Here is a 19,940-nt window from a genome sequence, read left to right as displayed (position 1 = left end):
TGCTGATTCAGTTTTATGGAGACAAACAGAGACCTGTTGCTTATTACAGCGGCCGCCTGGATAGGGTGGCAAGAGGAAATCCCTTATGTGTTTGGGCTGTGTTGTCTGTCCAGCTGTTGCTACACAAATCTTCAGAGATTGTTTTGGATTATCCACTGATGGTCCACATCCCACACGATGTATATAGTATCCCTGACCAAGTACAACCTGGCCACATGTCTATGGCCAGACAGCTGCGACTTCAGTGTGCTATTCTTATGCCTACTAATGTGACTTTGAAAAGGTGCACTGTCCTAAACCCCGCTACTCTTCTCCTAGTTCCCCTGGATCCAAAGGGGGGAGGAATAGGTGACATGAGCAAGGACACTCTTTTTCTTTCTAGAATGGATCCAGAGGAACAAGATTAGGTTTCCAAACCACATGATTGTCTAGAATTGATGTCTCAGGAAACGGCTGGTCTCTAGTGTGCCTATTCTAATGCTGATTTTGAGCTTTTTGTAGATGGATCCCGTCACCAAGATGACCGAGGATGCTACTGTACCAGATATGCTGTGGTCTCAGAACCTGAGGTAATCAAGGCAGAGTCAATGCCAGCTCATATGTGTGCACAAGAAGCAGAGCTCAAGGCGCTCACAGAAGCGTGCAAACTAGCAGAAGGTAAGACTGTAAATATCTACACTGATTCCAGGTATGCTTTTGGCATTGCACACGATTATGGGCCTATCTGGAGAGCCAGGGCTTTCCTGACAGCAAATGGCCACCCCTTTAAACATGCTGAGGCAGTCCAGCAACTTATGAATGCACTACAGTTTCCCACCCAAGCAGGCATCATAAAGGTAAAGGCACATACCAAAGGCACTGATGGACGGACAAAGGGTAACGCACTGGCAGACCAGGCTGCCAAGAAAGCAGCAAGCACTCCTGTAGCCTCTCAAGTACATCACCTAGACACCCCACCATCTCTACTTGTGTCAAAAGACATCTTAGCCCGGTTACAAGAACAGGCAAGTAAGGAGGAGAAAAATAGGTGGCAAAAGATAGGGGCTTGCTCTGATACCATCACTGGACTATGGGGGAGGGGTGAAAAGGTCTGCCTACCACAGGTACTGTACCCAATGATGGCACAGGTTCTGCACGGGAATGTGCACCACTCGAAGACGGCCATGTGTGACTCCCCACAGAAACAATGGATTGCCCCTGGGGTTTTCCACCTGCGCAGAAAGGCAGGTACAGAGCTGCATGATATGTGCCACACATAATCAGAGTAGGACAGTGAAAACCCCATCCAAGCACACTCCCCGGCCCTTTAACCAATTCCAGAGACTGCAGAATGATTATATTCAGTTACCCAGGGTAGGGACATATGAGTATGTGTTGGTCTGCATTGATTTATTTTCAGGTTGGCCAGAAGCCTACCCAGTTGCCAAAGCTACGGCTAAGACAACAGCGAAGAAACTGATGGCTGAGATCATATGCAGGTATGGAGTTCCTGAAGTCATTGAAAGCGATCAGGGTTCCCATTTTACTGGAGAGATCATGTCAGAGGTAAATGGCAGCACTGGGGGTAAGTCAAGCATTGCATACTTCATCCACAGAGCGGTGGAAAAGTGGAGAGACTAAATGGAACTCTTAAGCTTAAAATCCAGAAGGCAATGGCAGAGACTGGTAAACCATGGACAGAATGCCTTCCTCTAGCTTTGTTTTCAGTAAGATATACCCCAAACAGGAAGACAGGACTGTCACTGTATGAGATTCTGTTTGGCAGGAGCCCCAATCTTGAATGTTTTTTCCACAACAGTTGCAACCCAAGTACCAGGACTTGACTAGCTATGTGCAGGCCTTACATGGACACCTTGCCAAAGTGCATTTAACTGTCTTCAGTTCTCTTCCAGACCCAGACAAGGTTCCTGGACACCATCCCTTTGTGCCAGGAGACCTGGTGCATGTGAAAACGTTTGTGGGCAGAGATTGTCTCCAGACAAGATTTGAAGGACCCCACACGGTGATTCTGGTCACCCCCACTGCAGTAAAACTTGAAGGAAAGAGCACCTGGATCCACGCCTCAGACTGTAAAAGAGACCGAACCAGTGTTTAGTCACAGTAGTGACTGAAGGGAAATGCTGTTGTTTTTGATCCTGGAACTGAGGGCTATCCTCGCCCCTACCTTTTCGGCCCCTATTGCAAAAATAAGAATTCTGGTCCCACTATTCTCTGGGTAAACCTGACAGCCCTGGTGAATATCTGGCGATTTGATTTCTGTGATGTAGTCAAGTGCCTCGAGACTGAACGGGTGGTAGAGGGAATCATCCAGTTTTATATGTGTGTTACCAGAAATGACAACAATAACCGTTATTATTGGTCAGATGCTGCCTGGAGTATGGGAGACGATTGGGGATATAAACCTAGCGAAGCCACGTTCCCTAAGGATGGGACGGGTAGGAGTCTCCGTGGGAGAATGCATCTAACAGCTTTTCTGCAACCACCTAGAGGCTGTAAATGGGGTAGAAGCTGTCACCCCCTCCTCCTGAATCTTGAAAACCCCCAATCTGCTGATCTGCAGACGTTTGTACTAGGAAGGCATTTTAATTATGTATTTAGTAGTGGATACCATGGGAATTTAGGCCATATACAGCTCCAGGATATTAGCTTCAGACCAACCATGACCCCTGTTACCAGTACAGCTAAAGTAGGCCCAAGTGAGCATTTGCAAAATGTAGTTAATGAAGTGATACCCATTCCAGGTCTCAGTTGGCGAGAAGTTTTCTCCATAGAAACACAAACAGCCCCAAGGAAAAAACCTATGGTTAGAATGGGTGAGATACAATGTAAGAGTCCAGAATATCTCTGTAGGATGTATTGCTTGTGCTGCTGCGAATACACATCTCTACACACATGCATTGCTTTTCCCTGATGACAACACCACTGATTGCCCAGGCTACGTCCCACTAATTCATGAGAAACCCAAACTAAAGGTCCCAGGAGAAGTAACCGTATTAGCTGACAATTACACCTGCTATAATTCCCATGACACCACAGGTACACCAGTAGGGATCTTCGAGACAGGTTTCTGCAAGGATAACAGTTCTCTAGATACTGACTTGCTAATCAAACATACACATTATATGTATGATATTTATTGGTTATGTGGAGATGGTAAGCTCCGTCCTAGGTTGCCTAATGCCTGGACAGGTCAATGCACCCTTGTTAAACTAGCCATGCAGTTCAAGATTTTACCTTGGAATCCAGAGGTACCTGATGAACCTACCAGAAAGAGGAGAAGTGTCAATCAGCTCCACATGAGTTATGAAGAAGATCCACTAGTATATATATTGATGCCATTGGAGTGCCAAGGGGGGTGCCTGACCAGTTTAAAGCCCAGAACTAGATTTATGCCGGCTTTGCTTCTATAGTACCACAGATGCAGATTAATAAAAATGTTGAATGGATCAATTATATATATTACAGAGAACAAAGATTTGTCAATTATAGCTGTGATGCCTTTCAGGATATAGTTGAGGACTTGGGCCCTAACACTTGTATGACCCGTGCTGCAACCCGACCTAAGAGAATTACACTGAATCCTGTCCAGACAAGATCACATGTAGTGACATAAGAAGCTGACACAGGATTGTGGTTGGTGGATAGTGGGGACATTAACTTTTAGGAGTAGGCTGACAGTAATCCTTTTGGGAAGGAGCTGTAGACCAGCATGTCATGTCACTCCCCACCACCAGAGAACCAACCACATCAGGTAGGGTAAGACAGATACAGGAGTATTATCCCTGGAGGCCCTCTGACTAGCTAGCTACGCAAAAACAATTGGCTGACCCTGAGAACCAACCTTTCTCATTCTACAGACAAATAATGATCATATGATGGACATATAAGTGCACCTGGGCAGGCCTAGGTAGTTAGTGAGCACAAAAACAGGTGAAGTGCTAGGACGCAAATTAAGATTTTCTACAGATGTGACAAAGGAGAGAGTGTAGAGCTATACTTTGGACGGTTACAGCTGAAATGGGAAGACATGGAGTACAGTCCCATAAACCCACTTGATGTTAGAGTATTGGTAAATACATTCATTGACGGTATGACCAAAGACTTACGAGATGAAATATAGACAGCCAGACCTGAATGGCGAAATGTAGATCCCAAAGACCTGAAGGTTTCTAAAGAAGTTGAACAAATTAGAACAATAAGACGACGTGTCATGTATGCTGGAGCAGACACATCTTTCTTCTCCAGTTGGTTAGGTGGGATCAAGGGATTCCTTCAATAAGCCTGTCTGGTACTGATTGCCCTCCTTATAATTGAATCGATAATTCTCTGTTGTGTTATTCCCTTGTATAAAAAGGTTATTGCCAAAGCAACTCTGACTGGCACCTTCCTCAATCAAGAAGTAGACCCACCAGAGTACGATGGTACTGATCCAGGGGAGATTCCTAAGTATATTTCCCTCAAGAGAGTAGACAAAACCCCCATTCTCAGATGATGCTAAGAGATTTAGTTTAGGGACAGTGGGAGAACTCCATGTGAGGTTAGTAAAGGGTTCAGCTGCCTGGAGGCCTCTCGCTAGGGGAGAGTTTCTGAGGTGTCTGGATGAAGAAATCCACCTCCCCTTTTCCCATCACATGGACAGTCTCGAAGGATCTTTCTTTAAGGGAAAAACTTAGTGTTTAGGGGGGATTGTCAAGGTGAAAATATATTTTCTTATATACTTTTGTACTTTTATACTCTTATACTGTGAAACAATAAGTTTTCCCTTGCTAATGCAAATGTAACTGTATTAAAGATGGCTGCCAGTGTTCATTCTTCACTTCAGTTTAGAATCTGAAGGGTTAAGTTTCATTTCTCCTGAAAAGATAACTCAGGAATGTGAAGAAAGAAGTAACCACCGGGAGACGTTCTGACGAATCGGAGAGAGAGACTGGACACTAGATGTATACTGCATAAACCCCGCCTATTGCATTCCTTTTTAGTACTGTGTATTGTAAAATAAACTCAGTTGCTGTGACCGTTACACACATGTGTGTGGATCCACGAGCATGCACTGAGATTGAACCAGCTACCTGTCTGACTCATTCTTACCCGGTACCACATGCTTATAGTTTAATTTGGAATGACTGGTGAATGAGGGTATATTGTCGTTATGACCCCGACACCTGTAAGTCATCTCCTGTATATAGTATATACCTGTATGTCATCTCCCCTGTATATAGTATATACCTGCTGTATGTCATCTCCTCCTCTATATACATATGTGTCATCTCCTCTTTTATATAGTATACAGTATACCTGTATGTCATCTCCTCCTGTATATAGTATATACGTGTGTCATTTCCTCCTGTATATAGTATATACCTGTAAGTCATCTCCTCCTGTATATAGTATATACCTGTGTGTCATCTGCTCCTGTATATGGTATATACCTGTGTGTCATCTCCTCCTGTACATAGTATATACCTGTGTGTCATCTGCTCCTGTATATAGTATATACCTGTGTGTAATCTGCTCCTGTATATTGTATATACCTGTGTGTCATCTCCTCCTGTATATAGTATATACGTGTGTCATCTCCCCTGTATATAGTATATACCTGTGTGTCATCTCCTCCTGTATATAGTATATACCTGTGTGTCATCTCCTCCTGTATATAGTATATATCTGTGTGCCATTTCCCCTGTATATAGTATGTACCTGCATGTCATCTCCTCCTGTATATAGTACGTACCTCTATGTCATCTCCTCCTGTATATAGTATACACCTGTGTGTCATCTCCTCCTGTATATAGTATATACCTGTGTGTCATCTCCCTTGTATATAGTATATACCTGTATGGCATCTCCCCTGTATATAGTATATACCAGTGTGTCATCTCCTCCTGTATATAGTATATACCTGTGTGTCATCTCCCCTGTATACAGTATAGTATATATGTGTGTGTCATCTCCTCCTGTATATAGTATATACCTGTGTGTCATCTCTTCCTGTATATAGTATATACCGGTGTGTCATCTCCCCTGTATATAGTATATATGTGTGTGTCATCTCCCCTGTATATAGTATATATCTGTGTGTTATCTCCTCCTGTATTAGACCTCGTTGCTCAGTATTTTTACCTCAGTATTTGTAAGCTAAATTGGCAGCCTGATAAATCCCCAGCCAACAGTAAGCCCACACCCTGGCAGTATATATTAGCTCACACATACACATAATAGACAGGTCATGTGACTGACAGCTGTCGTATTTCCTATATGGTACAGTTGTTACTCGTGTAGTTTGTCTGCTTATTAATCAGATTTTTATTTTTGAAGGATAATACCAGACTTGTGTGTGTTTTAGGGCGAGTTTCATGTGTCAAGTTGTGTGTGTTGAGTTGCGTGTGGCGACATGCATGTAGCGACTTTTGTGAGATGAGTTTTGTGTGGCGACATGCGTGTAGCAACTTTTTGTGTGTCGAGTTGCATGTGACAGGTTAGTGTAGCAAGTTGTGTGCAGCAAGTTTTACGCATGGCGAATTTTGCGCGTGGCGAGTTTTATGTGTGGTGCATTTTGAGTATGTGCAAGTTTTGTGTGAGGCAACTTTTGCATGTGTTGCAACTTTTGTGCATGTGGCAATTTTTCCACGTGTGCAAGTTTTGCGTGTGGCGAGTTTTCCATGAGGTGAGTTTTGCACGTGTGGCGAGTTTTGCCTGAGCCTAGTTTTGCACGTGGCAAGTTTTGCGCGTGGCGAGTTTTGAGCGGTGACTTTTGTGTATCGACTTTTATGTGGCGAGGTTGATGCATGTGTGGTGAAATGTGTGCTGAGGGTGATATGTGTTCAAGCACGTGATAGTGTGTGGCGCATTTTGTGTGTGTGTTCATATCCCCGTGTGTGGTGAGTATCCCATATCGGGGCCCCACCTTAGCAACTGTACGGTATATACTCTTTGGCGCCATCGCTGTCACTCTTTAAGTCCCCCTTGTTCACATCTGGCAGCTGTCAATTTGCCTCCAACACTTTTCCTTTCACTTTTTCCCCATTATGTAGATAGGGGCAAAATTGTTTGGTGAATTGGAAAGCACGGGGTTAAAATTTAGCCTCACAACATAGCCTATGATGCTCTCGGGGTCCAGATGTGTGACTGTACAAAATTTTGTGGGTGTAGCTGTGACGGTGCAGATGCCAATCCTGGACATACACACACACATACACACATTCAGCTTTATATATTAGATTACATACTGTAGAGTATTAATATACGTCTACCTTCTAAGCCTGAAAATCCACACAAAATACATATCTAAAATTGGGAACAGATATGATTGCATAAATTTGTGCAGAGATAAGCAGCCTGGATTCACACTAATCCAATAGGTATCAACATCCTGTTATAAATCAGGATTTCATTCCTTTTGAACTAAATCTTTAAAATTTCAGTCCATTCAAAAAATTACAGTGTAATCAACTGCGGTGTAGGCAGAGTGTTATGAGTGTTGAGTGTCAGCAAGTGTCCTGTCTTATTTGTGCAGTTGTGATACCAATCATAATGGTTTCTATTCAGTTATAAAGAATGAGTAGAACCTAAGGGAACAAAAGAGTCATACCCACTGCATTACGGCATCTGTGAAACACAGTGGTGGTTGCATCATGACAAAACATAGCCTGTTTTGCTGCATCTAGGCCAGGACATCTTGCCATCAATGTTTAACCCCTTTCTGACATTTGTCATATTAATACTTCCCAGTCCCTGGGCCTATCTGACCAGGGGCGTATTATTATGACATCGCGATCGCCTGTGGACACGTGCTATAAGTGGGTGATCGCCACCTGGTGTCAGCTGATTTTGACAGCTGACACCCGGCACTAAGTGCAAAGAGCGGTCACACATCACTCCCGGCATTTTAACCCCCTAAATGCTGTGATTGAAAGTGATTGCAGCATTCCGGGACCCGGCAGAGGGCTGACAACACCTCTGCCTTTGGATAGGAGACCCTGCAGCATGACTCGGAGTCCCGGTCATTGCCATGGTGACCCGATGTCGTCACAACGACATCCGGGTCATTAGAGCTAGGAAACTTGCTGATCATGTGCAGTGCATGATAAGCAACTTTCTCTGTCAGTGCACAGCTGACAGTTTCTACAGCATGGGGATGCTGCTGCATCCCCATGCTGTAGAAGCGATCAGCCTGCATAATAATTGTAAAAATATTTTAAAAAATATAAAAAAATAAGAAAAAAATCTAAACATATTGTATCTATAAATAAATATTTGAATGCAAAAATATGAACAATAAAAGTACACATGTTTGGTATTGCCGCGTCCGCAACGAACAAACCTATAAAACTGTTTTACTAGTTAACCAATTTAGTGAACACCATAAAAAAATTAAAAGCAAGCTAAAAAACAATGCTTTATCACTGTAAAGCCTATCAAAAAGACAGATATAAATAAACATGGTACCGCTGAAAACGTCATCTTGTCCCTCAAAAAACCTGCCGCATACAGCTCCATCAGGAAAAAATGAAAAAGTTATAGCTCTAAGAATAAAGCGATGCAAAAATAATTATTTTGTCTATAAAATAGTTTTTATTGTGTTAAAGTGCGAAAACATAAAAAAATATATAAATGGGGTATCTTTGAAATCATACTAACCCAAAAAATAAAACTGCCTTATCAATTTTACCACACACGGAACAGCATAAACCCCCCCCCCCCTAAAAAAAAAATTGTGAATCGCTTTTTTTGTTAATTCTGCCTCACAAAAATCGGAAAAGACTCGTCCCGCAAAAAACAAGACCTCACATGACTCTGTGGGCCAAAAGAAGGAAAAACTATAGCTCTCAAAATATTGTGATGCGAAAACTATTTTTTACAATAAAAAGCATTTTTTAGTGTGTGTGAGAGCAGCCAAACATAAAAACCCAATATAAATCTAGTATCTATGTAATCTCACCGACCTGGAGAATAAAGTTGCCTAATCACTTATACCGCACGAAGAACGGCGTAAAAAATAAATAAAACCAATTCTTCAACTGTTGTTGATTTTTTCAACTTCAGGCTTGGTACACATTTACACCTGCTCTGTGCTGAGCACTAGCATCGGGGTTTCTGTGTAAATCTCTGAAATACATGTTTCAGACGAAACCCCTGAAGGAAGATTTCCTATAATGAGACAGATGGAGACACTATGGATGCAGTCTGACCTGTGATCCGGCGGTGTCTGTCTTTTTAGGATTTCATAGAAGTGCCGTTGGCCACAGTTTTGTGCACTTCTGAAAAGAAGGACACCGCTGAACAGAGGCCAGACGGAGCCTAAAGTAACTCTGCTGCCTCATTATAGTGAATGAAACCCTCGGGGGTTTCGTCTGAATCACATCACTCAGAGATTTAGATGGAAACCCCAGAGTAAGTGGTCAGCGTAGAGTGCCGGATAAATGTAATCCCAAATGTTATGTATAATGTTCTCAAAAAAAGATTCAATTCAATCCACAAAAAAGTCCCCACTCAGGTATGTCATCTGTTAATGGAAATACAGTATAAGGGGTTTCCATGTTACTAGTAGTACAAAGCCTCTGGAAAAGCGAAATGGCTCCACACCCACCAAAAGAAATTTAGCAAATTCTGCACTCTCATATCCCAATGCACCTCCCTTCTGAGCCCCAGAGGGTACCTAAACCACATATTGCATCCACATTTGGAATTTCTGAACCAAAGAGAGACTGCCTAACTTAAGTGTGCATGCCTCCAGAAGCACGAGCTGGGCATAACGTACTGGCAGGGCCGTATTTGCCACTAGGCACTTGAGGGCACATGCCTAAGTCACCAGGATCCGGGGGGGGCGTTCTTGAGCTAGGTTTTTTCTTTTTTTTTTTAAAATAAATGTCAGGGGTCAAGTGCCCGCCCCCCCTCCTACCTCCCTCCCTCCCTGAAGACGTCATACTCACCCTCCTCCAGCGGTGGCTGCAACTCCGTCTCAGCACCGGCAGCGCGTCCCCGTCCTGTCTTCAGCGGTCATGAGTTACCGCTCGTTAAGGTGATGAATATACGCATATTCATCACCTTATTGAGCGGTACCACGTGACCGCTCATACAGGAAGGAAGATGCTGCAGAGATGCCTGGAAGTTCTGCGCCGCGCGGTGAGAGGTGAGTATGGCAGGGGGGGGGATGGGGGAGCCGTGCACGCAGGGGAGGAGGTTGGGGGAGCCATGCACACAGGGGAGGAGGATAGGGGAGCCATGCATGCAGGGAGGGAGGATGGGGAGCCATGCATGCAAGGTGAGAGGATAGGGGAGCCATGCACGCAGGGTGGGAGGATAGGGGAGCCATGCACGCAGGATTAGAGGATAGGGGAGCCATGCACGCAGGGTGGGAGGATGGGGGAGCCATGCACGCAGGGGAGGATGATAGGGGAGCCATGCATGCAGGGGAGGATGGGGGAGCCATGCATGCAGGGTGGGAGGATGGGGGAGCCATGCACGCAGGGTGGGAGGATGGGGGAGCCATGCACGCAGGGTGGGAGGATGGGGGAGCCATGCACACAGGGTGGGAAGATAGGGGAGCCATGCACACAGGGTGGGAAGATGGGGTAGCCATGCACACAGGGTGGGAGGATGGAGTATAAATATGGAGTATAAATACTGGGCCCTATAGGGGGGACACAGTGTAAGAGGACAGAGGGGGCCGGTATAGAAAGGAGAGGTCAGTGTGAAGAGTATGTACCATAAGAGGGACAGTGTGGGTGAAGCGATGGCCGGGGGACCACCACGGTGCAGGAAGACTACTGTACACAAGATGAGGTGCAAACAACAAAGGGTAGATTTATTGGGAGGCAAGGAATGAAGTGGGTGAGAAAGATGCAAACAGGGGTATGCAATGGCAAGAGACACTTTACAAGAGTTATAAACGTTATCTTGTCCGTAAAATAGCACGGTGATCCAACTATTACAGACTCAGAAAATGTCTCACAAGCAACTTTAAACAATACACAAATAACGATGCTACTCTACGTATAACCTCCCTGGACCTTACTAAGCAGGCCACACGGCTCCCGTGTACTGACTACTGAAGCCTACACTAGGCCCTAACAGGTGCACCAAGCAGGAACAGACTCACGGTGATGTTGGGGACTCAGGTCCAGTCCCAGGGGGCACCCAGCAGTCTATACGGTGGTGCGCACGGCTTTCTGTCAGCTCTGTGAAACGTGGTCTTCTCCTTGCTTCTGGATCCTAGGGATGCTCCTGGAAACTGTAAGTCCCTTTCTCAGTATCTTTGTGGCTTCACAAACTAGCACAGAACAGCCACCTTTGCTGTACCCAGAAAAGTCTTGCAAATTTCACAAGTACACTCTGTCCCAGCCTGGAACCTTTCTTTTAGCAAACAGCACACAGTTCTCTCCAGCAGCTTCAGCTCACACACACACAGTTCAGGCTCAACTCCTCCCCTAATTCTAGGGCAGTTCATCTTCTCAGTCTATAGCAGGGGGAAAGCAGAACATTCCATCACACCAGACAAGGGGGTGCTGTCTCTTAAAGTGGCAGCGTCTTACTGTCCATAACAGCACCACCCTCTTACATGCCTCCCTTCTTAATGATGGTTGTCCTCGACCATCACAGAATCAAGGTTGAAGCGTAATGAAGGAACATGCAATGCGGAACAGCACCTATAGAGGAGGCAACAAAGATGTAACAACAGACAGAGCACACTGTTCTACATATCGGGTGGAAGAACCCCTGCATTAGACCTCTGGGATCTCCGAAGCTCTTGGCTGTCAGGCAAGGCTTGAATATCTTCCAGAGGAACACTTGTTGCAGGAGACATTTTGAGCTCTTGTCTGGTCTCGTCCTCGCATGGCGGTACTGGTACATCCATGGGATTACCGTCTCTGTGCGGCTGAGGACCCCCTACTGTGTCAGGGATGGTCCACCACTCATCATCGATTTCACCATCAGGCATGACAGATTCAGGAAGTGGAGTGGCGCCTTCAGGCGACAATGGCGTAGAACAGACCTCAGACCGGCAAGGCCGCAGCATATTTCTGTGAAATACTCTAGGGGTGGATGCCACATTCTCAATCTGCACCTTGTAGACAGGGCCGTTAGCATACACTCCCTCGATAACCTTGTACGGCTTTACTTCCCATCTCTCACTTAGTTTTCCCTTAGGGCATTTCTCTCTGACTAATACTCGGTCTCCAAGTTGGAGCAGTAACTCTTGACAAAGGGAAACACTGTTATATTTACTTGTTTACAGCATTCCAAAAATTTTGTATGTCTTTTGCTAACATGTATTGTTGTTCTTCATTTCCCAGTCCGGGAGTACTGGATTTAACGGGGGGGGGGGGGAGTGCAGCGCCCCGGAGTCCTGGTCGTTGCAGTATTGTCGCTCTCCCACTAGGGGGAGTGATGGTACGTCTGATGGTACTAAAGGAGTTCACCTGACCAGGTATCACAGTCACATATTACACTTCACACTCCGGCCACCAGGGGGAGCAAAGGGTTCTATCTATTAGGCCACTCCTCACACTCGGGTAAAACTGGGGGTTGGATAGGAAGCTAGGGAGAAGCTACCTGGGTTCGACCCAGAGAAGACCTGTCAGGCAGACAGAGGGAGAAGGAGGAACATCTGAGCTGCAGACAGAGGTCCCTGTCAGGGGTGGGATCCTGACAGAGACTTAGCAATAGATAGAACGTTACAGAGCTGCGCCTGCACCTCATTGCGGCAGCATACTAAGAAAGGACAAGAAGCAAAGTATATTGTGGAGAAGTGAGAAACGAGATCACAGCACAAGGAGATAATACCAGGAGGAGTCCTGCCTTAAGATCGGCAACATCCTTCTGAGGTGCGTAGCCAGTGGCCGGAACAGCGAGGGAGTAATAGGCTCTACGCATTACCTCAAACAACGGCAGGACAGTTAGTTCCTAGTTGGCTGCCCAACCTTTAACCTAATGAAGACAATGGAGGCAAATTGTGGGAGAGGGGCGTCTCTAGGGTCCCTATAAAATAGCTCCAGGCCTACCCCATCATACGGGTCATCCTATCCATACCATCTGGGGGACGGAGAGAGAGAATATCAGAAACATACACGACAGTTGTGAGGACTATCCCGTGGTGCTCAGCAGGGAAGTACTACAACACACAGCCGCTAGTAGGAAGGCTACTGATTTCCACCTGCAAAGGGAACTCTGGATGTGCCTTCGGGCCAGCCGGATTCAGCCAGCCCTGTTAACAGTGCTCTGGATTGTGGACGCTGAAGTCTACAGTAAAAGGTAAAGAGACTGCAACCCTACACCACCATCATCTACCTTACTGGGAAGCCCTGGGGACATACTTCACCTGTGGGAAGGTATTCCATCTAGCTGCCATAACATCACCCCAGCGGACCCCTAAGCAGCGTCGGTCACCCTGACCGAACACCACAGGTGGCGTCACGAACACTTGACAAACTACATCCTTTAATTGGGCGCCCCTTAGCAGGGCCGCGGACCGGGTCAGGCCACCGTGACATCCCCAGAACCGTGACAGAGGGACCTGGTACCGAGTACCCCACTGCCTCGCGCCTGGGGGCGATTCATATGCATTTTTTTCACGGTTTTATTGCGTTTTTATAGCGAAAAACTGCAAAAAAATGTGAAAAATCCTGAACGTGTGCACACAGCCTTACCACTGAGGCTTAGGTAGGATGTGCTTTTTATCTCTAGATTTCCTGTTCCCAGGAATGTACCGCTCTCTCTCTCTCTCCCTCTCTGAAGATGCTGTTGTGGTGAGGAAAAAAAAATACAATGTTTCCATCCTTTGTTAAATTGCTGTAAAAGTTGAAAAGCTTTCTTACAACCAATAATGATTTTATAAAATATGTCACTATTTTCTGATTATGTTTGGACATACTGCTGGAATACCCAATTATACCTCAAATGCCTGATTGTGTATCCAGTTTAAAAATTGCATTACTGTGGGTGAGTCTGCCTTCCACTTCTAGCCCAACAGCAATTCAGAAGAAATGGTGTTAAAAAAAAAAAAAAAAACTCACCATGGACTCTGTACTTTGTCAGGTGCCATTGTTTCTACATTCTAGGTAACATGATGAGTGGCAGCTGTCATTATTGTTTATTGTGGAAAAACCCTTAAACCCTTTACCCAGCTGGAGTAACAATTACTTACTGCTCAGGTTTGTCTAGGGGTTTTGAACTATCCTTATTTTTTGAAGTCTTCACATATTTTTCAATTTTTTCCTGTTCTTCTGACACAGCTCTCTGTAAATTAAGAGGAAACACAAATGTGAAGTATGTTTCTTTAATTCAAAACTACAAAATAAAATAGTTTGTTTTCTGCCCTTATACATAGACCATCCTATTCACGTTACAGGAAATAGTGTGAAGGTTTATTTTTGGAGGGCCACACACCATAAATTTTGTACAGTACAAAGGGTACCTGTCACCAAAATCAACAACTTATTTTTAATTTTTTATTAATCTTGAAATGAAAATAAAAAACACCTCTCTAAACAAAGCTAATTTACTGTTTTAAAAATAGTTTGTGAAAAATGGAGAGCATCAGTTTTTATGATGGAACTGTAGACTTGTTTTGACAAGTTTGATCCGAGATTTGGATCTAAATCGGACAAGTCTGTGTGATTTTTTGTGGACCATGAATAATTGGGTTCCCTTTAACTGCTGCTATGTATTTTCCCTTTTATTTATTATCTGTTTTTCAAAATATTTACAGACATGGCTGAAAGTGTTTGCACCTTTGAAATTGTCCTCTCAAGTCCTCAGACAGTTCTCTATCCTCTTTCTGTTCTCCATGTTTAGTGTGGCACACACATACACACAATGCACAGATTGAGTCAACTTTTCGCCTTTAACTGGTTTCATGTGTGATTTTCATATTGCCCACATCCGTTGCTTGTCACAGGTGAGTTTGAATAAGCATGACATGCTTGAAACAAAGTTGTTTACCCACAATTTTGCCAGGCCCATTTTGGAGGTTTTCTGTGACATTATGTGCAATTTGCCCTTTTCTCTCTGAGTGTTTGTGCTGATCCAATACACACAAAGGAAATAAACATGTGTATAACAAAACGTGAAATTGCAATAATTTTCTCAGAGAAAATTTTCTGGAACCATTTCAAGGGTGCCAACACTTTTGGTCATGACTGCTACACAGTATCACACATGAAAGGATACACTGATTCTATTTTACTGTGTCAAACATGAGATTTGATACACTGTCTAGGTAGTGCAATATCATAAGTAATATGATTAGGTACTCTGACTCAGCAGACACTATTAAGGTCCCGTCTCACTTAGCGACGCTAAAGCGATCCCGACAACGATACGACCTGTCAGGGATCGTTGCTGCGTCGCTATGTGGTCGCTGGTGAGATGTGAAACAGTGAGATCTTCCCAACAATCGCTGCTGCGATCTCACTGTTTGACATCTCACCAGCGACCTGTAGCGACCTGTACAACGATGTCACATGGGAGCTATTATGATGATTCAGTGTCTGAGTCGTCAACGAGGTCGTTGGTAAGGTGTCAAACACAGCGATGTGTGCTACCCAGCGGGACCTCAACGATCAAAAAAGGGTCCAGGCCATTCCGACACGACCAGCGATCTCACAGCAGGGGCCTGGTCGCTGCTACGTGTCACACATAGCGAGATCGCTACTGAGGTCGCTATTGCGTCACAAAACTTGTGACTCAGCAGCGATCTCGCTAGCGATCTCGCTTAGTGAGACGGGGGCTTTACACATGATAAGCTTATATATACTAGCAGATAGCATCACAAATTAGAGGTTTATGCCGGCGTCACACTAGGCGTATGAAAATACGGTCTGTTTTTTTACGGCCGTAATACGCAGAAATATTCCCAAAATAGTGATCCTTATGTCATCCGTAGGCAGGGTGTGGCAGCGTATTTTGCGCATGTAAAACTCCATATGTAATCCGTATGGCATCCATACAGCGAGATTTTCTCACCGGCTTGCAAAACGGACATACAATCCATGGGCTGAAATATTCATGAAAACATATATAAAGTCTATATATATATATATATATATATATATATATATATATATATATATGTATATATATATATATGTCAGTGAGACACACATATATATATATATATATATATATATATATTAATTTAATACAGCGCTAAGTAGCTTAACCCCTTCACCCCCAAGGGTGGTTTGCACGTTAATGACCGGGCCAATTTTTACAATTCTGACCACTGTCCCTTTATGAGGTTATAACTCTGGAACGCTTCAACGGATCTTGGCGATTCTGACATTGTTTTCTCGTGACATATTGTACTTCATGATAGTGGTAAAATTTCTTCGATATAAGTTGCGTTTATTTGTGAAAAAAACGAATATTTGGCAAAAATTTTGAAAATTTCGCAATTTTCCAACTTTTAATTTTTATGCCCTTAAATCACAGACATATGTCACGCAAAATACTTAATAAGTAACATTTCCCACATGTCTACTTTACATCAGCACAATTTTGGAACCAAAATTTTTTTTTGTGACGGAGTTATAAGGGTTAAAAGTTGACCAGCAATTTCTCATTTTTACAACACCATTTTTTTTTAGGGACCACATCTCATTTGAAGTCATTTTGAGGGGTCTATATGATAGAAAATACCCAAGTGTGACACCATTCTAAAAACTGCACCCCTCAAGGTACTCAAAACCACTTTCAAGAAGTTTATTAACCCTTCAGGTGTTTCACAGGAATTTTTGGAATGTTTAAATAAAAATGAACATTTAACTTTTTTTCACACAAAATTTATTTCAGATCCAATTTGTTTTATTTTACCAAGGGTAACAGGAGAAAATAGACCCCAAAATTTGTTGTACAATTTGTCCTGAGTACGCTGATACCCCATATGTGGGGGTAATCCACTGTTTGGGCGCATGGCAGAGCTCGGAAGGAAAGGAGCGCCATTTGACTTTTCAATGCAAAATTGACTGGAATTGAGATGGGACGCCATGTTGCATTTGGAGAGCCCCTGATGTGCCTAAACATTGAAACCCCCCACAAGTGACACCATTTTGGAAAGTAGACCCCCTAAGGAACTTATCTAGATGTGTGGTGAGCACTTTGACCCAACAAGTGCTTCACAGAAGTTTATAATGCAGAGCGGTAAAAATAAAAAATCATATTTTTTCACAAAAATGATCTTTTCGCCCCCAATTTTTTATTTTCCCAAGGGTAAGAGAAGAAATTGGACCCCAAAAATTGTTGTGCAATTTGTCCTGAGTACGCTGATACCCCATATGTGGGTGTAAACCATTGTTTGGGCGCAGGGCAGAGCTCGGAAGGGAAGGAGCGCCATTTGACTTTTCAATGCAAAATTGACTGGAATTGAGATGGGACGCCATGTTGCATTTGGAGAGCCCCTGATGTGCCTAAACATTGAAACCCCCCACAAGTGACACCATTTTGGAAAGTAGACCCCCTAAGGAACTTATCTAGATGTGTGGTGAGCACTTTGACCCAACAAGTGCTTCACAGAAGTTTATAATGCAGAGCCGTAAAAATAAAAAATCATATTTTTTCACAAAAATGATCTTTTCGCCCCCATTTTTTTATTTCCCCAAGGGTAAGAAAAGAAATTAGAGCACAAAAGTTGTTGTGCAATTTGTCCTGAGTACGACGATACCCCATATGTGGGGGTAAACCACTGTTTGGGCGCATAGCAGAGCTCGGAAGGGAAGGAGCGCTATTTTACTTTTCAATGCAAAATTGACTGGAATTAAGATGGGATGCCATGTTGCGTTTGCAGAGCCCCTGATGTGCCTAAACATTAAAAACCCCCACAAGTGACACCATTTTGGAAAGTAGACCCCCTAAGGAACTTATCTAGATGTGTTTTGAGAGCTTTGAACCCCCAAGTGTTTCACTACAGTTTATAACGCAGAGCCGTGAAAATAAAAATTCTTTTTTTTTTCACAAAAATGATTTTTTAGCCCCCTGTTTTGTATTTTCACAAGGGTATCAGGATGAATTGGACCTCAAAAGTTGTTGTCCAATTTGTCCTGAGTATGCTGATACCCCATATGTGGGGGGGAACCACTGTTTGGGCGCATGACAGAGCTCGGAAGGGAAGGAGCGCCATTTGGAATGCAGACTTAAATGGATTGGTCTGCAGGCGTCACGTTGCATTTGCAGAGCCCCTGATGTACCCAAACAGTACAAACCCCCCACAAGTGACCCCATATTGGAAACTAGACCCCCCAAGGAACTTATCTAGATGTGTTGTGAGAACTTTGAACCCCCAAGTGTTTCACTACAGTTTATAACGCAGAGCCGTGAAAATAAATTCTTTTTTTTTTTTTCACAAAAATGATTTTTTAGCCCCCAGTTTTGTATTTTCACAAGGGTAACAGGATAAATTGGACCCCAAAATTTGTTGTCCAATTTGTCCTGAGTATGCTGATACCCGATATGTGGGGGGGAACCACTGTTTGGGCGCATGACAGAGCTCGGAAGGGAAGGAGCGCCATTTGGAATGCAGACTTAAATGGATTGGTCTGCAGGCGTCACGTTGCATTTGCAGAGCCCCTGATGTACCCAAACAGTACAAATCCCCCACAAGTGACCCCATATTGGAAACTAGACCCCCCAAGGAACTTATCTAGATGTGTTGTGAGAACTTTGAACCCCCAAGTGTTTCACTACAGTTTATAACGCAGAGCCGTGAAAATAAAAATTCTTTTTTTTTTCACAAAAATGATTTTTTTAGCCCTCAGTTTTGTATTTTCACAAGGGTATCAGGATAAATTGGACCCAAAAAGTTGTTGTCCAATTTGTCCTGAGTATGCTGATACCCCATATGTGGGGGGGAACCACTGTTTGGGCGCATGACAGAGCTCGGAAGGGAAGGAGCGCCATTTGGAATGCAGACTTAAATGGATTGGTCTGCAGGCGTCACGTTGCATTTGCAGAGCCCCTGATGTACGCAAACAGTACAAACCCCCCACAAGTGACCCCATATCGGAAACTAGACCCCCCAAGGAACTTATCTAGATGTGTTGTGAGAACTTTGAACCCCCAAGTGTTTCACTACAGTTTACAACGCAGGGCCGTGAAAATAAAAAATCTTTTTTTTCCCACAAAACTTATTTTTTGGCCCCCAGTTTTGTATTTTGGGCGCATGGCAGAGCTCGGAAGGAAAGGAGCGCCATTTGACTTTTCAATGCAAAATTGACTGGAATTGAGATGGGACGCCATGTTGCATTTGGAGAGCCCCTGATGTGCCTAAACATTGAAACCCCCCACAAGTGACACCATTTTGGAAAGTAGACCCCCTAAGGAACTTATCTAGATGTGTGGTGAGCACTTTGACCCAACAAGTGCTTCACAGAAGTTTATAATGCAGAGCGGTAAAAATAAAAAATCATATTTTTTCACAAAAATGATCTTTTCGCCCCCAATTTTTTATTTTCCCAAGGGTAGCAGGAGAAATTGGACCCCAAAAGATGATGTCCAATTTGTCCTGAGTACGCTGATACCCCATATGTTGGGGTAAACCCCTGTTTGGGCACACGGGAGAGCTCGGAAGGGAAGGAGCACTGTTTTCCTTTTTCAAAGCAGAATTGGCTGGAATTCAGATCGGATGCCATATCCCGTTTGGAAAGCCCCTGATGTGCTCGAACAGTGGAAACCCCCCAATTATAACCGAAACCCTAATCCAAAAACACCCCTTACCCTAATCCCAACAGTAACCCTAACCACTCCTCTAACCCAGACACACCCAACCCTATTCCCAACCGTAAATGTAATCCAAACCCTAACCCTATCTTTAGCCCCAACCCTAACTGTAGCCCCAACCCTAGCCCCAACCCTAGCCCTAACCCTAGCAATAACCCTAGCCCTAACTCTATTCCTAACTCTAGCCCTAACCCTAACCCTAATGGGAAAATGGAAATAAATACATTTTT

At 44.0% G+C, this 19,940-nt stretch overlaps 1 protein-coding gene across 1 annotated transcript in view; it reads right to left on the bottom strand.

The window, feature by feature from the left end:
- Positions 1–19,940, bottom strand: part of FMN2 (formin 2) — a 450,026-nt gene that overhangs the window by 206,158 nt on the left and 223,928 nt on the right. Inside the window, exon 9 of the mRNA XM_077289102.1 lies at positions 14,144–14,235. Coding sequence (XP_077145217.1) covers positions 14,144–14,235 — 92 coding nt within the window. The remainder of the gene's footprint in view (positions 1–14,143; positions 14,236–19,940) is intronic.

Source organism: Ranitomeya variabilis, chromosome 2 (assembly GCF_051348905.1).
Source record: "Ranitomeya variabilis isolate aRanVar5 chromosome 2, aRanVar5.hap1, whole genome shotgun sequence".
Lineage (NCBI taxonomy): Eukaryota > Metazoa > Chordata > Amphibia > Anura > Dendrobatidae > Ranitomeya > Ranitomeya variabilis.
The sequence above is the reverse complement of the archived record's forward strand: the minus strand, read 5'-3'. Positions and strand labels throughout refer to the sequence as shown.